The sequence below is a fragment of the Charadrius vociferus genome, unplaced genomic scaffold, assembly GCF_000708025.1.
Source record: "Charadrius vociferus isolate BGI_N301 unplaced genomic scaffold, ASM70802v2 scaffold282, whole genome shotgun sequence".
Classification (NCBI taxonomy): Eukaryota; Metazoa; Chordata; class Aves; order Charadriiformes; family Charadriidae; genus Charadrius; species Charadrius vociferus.
Window position 1 is genome coordinate 4,644,131 of NW_009647731.1, and position 2,866 is coordinate 4,646,996.

The 2,866-nt window shown below is 54.7% G+C and overlaps 1 protein-coding gene across 1 annotated transcript in view; it reads left to right on the forward strand.

Moving 5' to 3' along the window:
* The first annotated feature begins 328 nt into the window (after window positions 1-328).
* DUSP5 (dual specificity phosphatase 5) overlaps window positions 329-2,866 on the forward strand; it is a 28,946-nt gene continuing 26,408 nt past the window's right edge. The window contains exon 1 of the mRNA XM_009881626.1: window positions 329-493. Within this exon, the coding sequence (XP_009879928.1) occupies window positions 329-493 (165 nt within the window). The remainder of the gene's footprint in view (window positions 494-2,866) is intronic.

A 2,866-nucleotide genomic window follows, 5' to 3' on the forward strand; every position in this document is an offset into this window, starting at 1 on the left:
TATTTAATGCCAGCTAAAATGTTTTAAACAAAGCACAGAGGCTCAGCCCACTTGTACTGGTTGGGTAGGTGCTATGAATTAGTTGGCAGGTTTTAATCCAGTAAAGCCTAGTTAACACTGTCCTTGTGCAGTAAGCTGATTATGATAAATAGGCATGCTGTGTCTTAGCAGATGCCTGAAATCAGATCAACCAAATGCAGTTAGACTGGCCAGGCGACTTTTTTTTTTTCTTTCTTTCCTTCCTTCCTCCCCCCGCCCCCCAGCTTTTTAACTCGCCCAGTGGTAACACTGCCTTGGCTTTGCAGAAAGGTCTGCTTAGGATGCAGTGATGGCAACTGGCTGCTGTCCACCCGCCGAGGTCACCGAGATTAGAGGAGCTTCTGGAGGAATGCTGCGAGCTCACGTGAACCCTTGGCCGCTGCTGGCTCCCTCACCCTTCGGCAGCAGGGGCTGTGCACCCCTGGCCGGGAGCGGGCTGGGGGACAGTGGAGAGGTGCGTGAAACCAGGAGGAGGTAGCTTCATTCCTGCCGCCCCCATCGGCAATATGGCCTCCACCCCTGCAGATGAGATGGCACAAGTGGGGTGCTTTGCCTTCCATCCTCCCTGTTTTGCAATTGTAGGGAAGCCTCTGGCTTCCTAGAAAGCAAAATGTCCTGGTGCAACGAGGGTCACACGTTTGGGTTTCACCACCAGCGCTGGGAATGTCCGTGCGCTGCTGCCCCGCTGCGCAGGGGACACGTCGGGACACAAAAAGCTGCCTCCATGAACAGGGAGACTCAGCAGGGTTTGGGAGTCCAGGGCTGGAGGGGGACCTCCAAACCCAGCAAGGAGCTCTCTGGTTTGGGGTGTCCTGTCCCCCCTGGCCTTAACAGCTCATTGGTGTGAGAGTATTTTCCACAGTTCTCCAGGGATGATCCCAGACACCCCAGGTCTGCGGGAAAGGTTTTCAGTCCCCTGAGTAAGTATTTCAGCATTTCATGTCTGAATACCGGCTCTGTTGAGCGGTACGGAGAATAAAGCTCCCATTTAGGATATTGCTGCTGCCTAAGAGGCTTTAGGGATTGTTAAAACTCTTGTCTCTCAGGAAATAGTCTGGCTTCATCTGTTGCCAATTAGAGCCATGGGGCAGCACGGAGGCCCGGGGTGAGTGTTTGCAGTTCGCCGACCTCTCTGCCCACCTTCGGGGGCGTGGGGGTAGCGCAGGAGCACAGAAAGGGGAGAAACCCCCATGGCAAGGAGAAGCTGCCAAAGCCCACCAGCAGCCATGGAGCGATCAGGATGTGGAGGAAGGACCGGGCATCATTCAGCTCAGCAACAGCCTGAATTAGGGCTTCCCATGCATGCATGGATGGGGGCTGAAACATCATCCTACTTTTTAGATCTCTTTGCCTCAGGGGTGTTAAAATAGCCTTGAAATAGGAAACAGGACATGGGCTGGCCAGCGGGAGAAAGCAGACTGTGTCCCTCCTGTGGTGCCCAGTCTGCGGGGGGTCTGCCCCCACGTGCTCCCTCTGTCAGCGCCCCGAAGAACGGGGCCCCTGGGGTAGTTTGGCCATAAATGAGACCAACTCGTGTCTGGGTTTTGGGCTGCCGGCAGCTCTGCGGTGAGAGGGTGGCCATAACCTCTCAGCGTGGAAAAGCGCCGAGGACTCGCCAAACAGGAAATGTATAATAAATTCAATCTTCTGCCAGTCTCCAGGGGAAACCTCCTCTGAAGTGGTTGTAATCCTGCTCTGGGTTATTGCACAGCACGCTGCTGGCTCTGCTCCTGCTGAGGGTGAGGAGGGAGCCGGGCGGCCGCGTGCTGCAGGGCTGGATGTGCAACTGCAGGACGGCTCCCGGAGCTGGAGATGTGTGGAAAGTAGAGTATCTTCAAGTGGTGGGAAGGGTTTGGTGGAGAACCGCCACTTCACGTCACCCGTCCACCCTGCCCAGGCACCCTGGCATCATGTGTGCATGGAGGGACGGCGTGAGGTGCCCCTCCAAGCCCTGCACTCAGCATGTCGAGAGCTGCAGCTGTGGGTTCGCTTCCTCCCACTGTAGAACAAACGGTGGGGTTCGGTTTCCGGAGCCTTTCACTACCCGAACCCTCCAGTGTTTACATGGCGCTGACTTAAATTAGCGTTCAGCTCTCCCGGAGTGCCTCTTAGTGGGTTATGAGTTTGTAGAGCCAACTGCCTGGAAACCAGGTACCCCCTGGAGCTTGTTGACTTTGCTTTGTTGTTCATTTTGGATGCCAAGTCTGAAAGGCAACCCGTGCCTTTGTACTTATTTCCAGCTTCTGTTGACCTACCACATTCTTCCAGCTCCAAGAGCCTGTTTTTCATTCATATCAATGTGCCAGTCTCCAGGTGACAGACTTGTCCCCTGGCAGGCTGCCCTGCGCTCTGCCAAGGCAGCCCTTCCTCTGCAGCCGCTCGTCTGCCCTGTTATATCTGCTTTCAGGGTTAAGTCCCCGGTTCACCTCCCCTGGGTCCTATTCGGCTAGTAAGTGTTAACTCGTCCGTGGTTTCACTCTCCTGATTTCATTCTTTACAAAATCAGGGCACGCGGAAGGCTAGCCCACCCAGGAGATGGGCAGGCCACCCTTACTGGTCCAAGTGCTGCCCTGGAGAGCTATCAGTGCGATGCAAAGGGGCTCAAAACATCACATTTCTGCACACAGCTTTGTGAAGAAATGCTTCTTGGAGGGACATGGCTTTTATGGCGTACCATCTGCCCTGTCCTCTGTGCTTTACTGAGGAGGGGGAAAAACAGGGAGAGATCCTACAGGTCAGGGAAGGTCCTGAGGTGTCAAAGAGATGGATGTGCATTAAACTGTGTAGTGCCGGAGCTATGCTGTCAAGTCGCAGAATAGTCTTGATG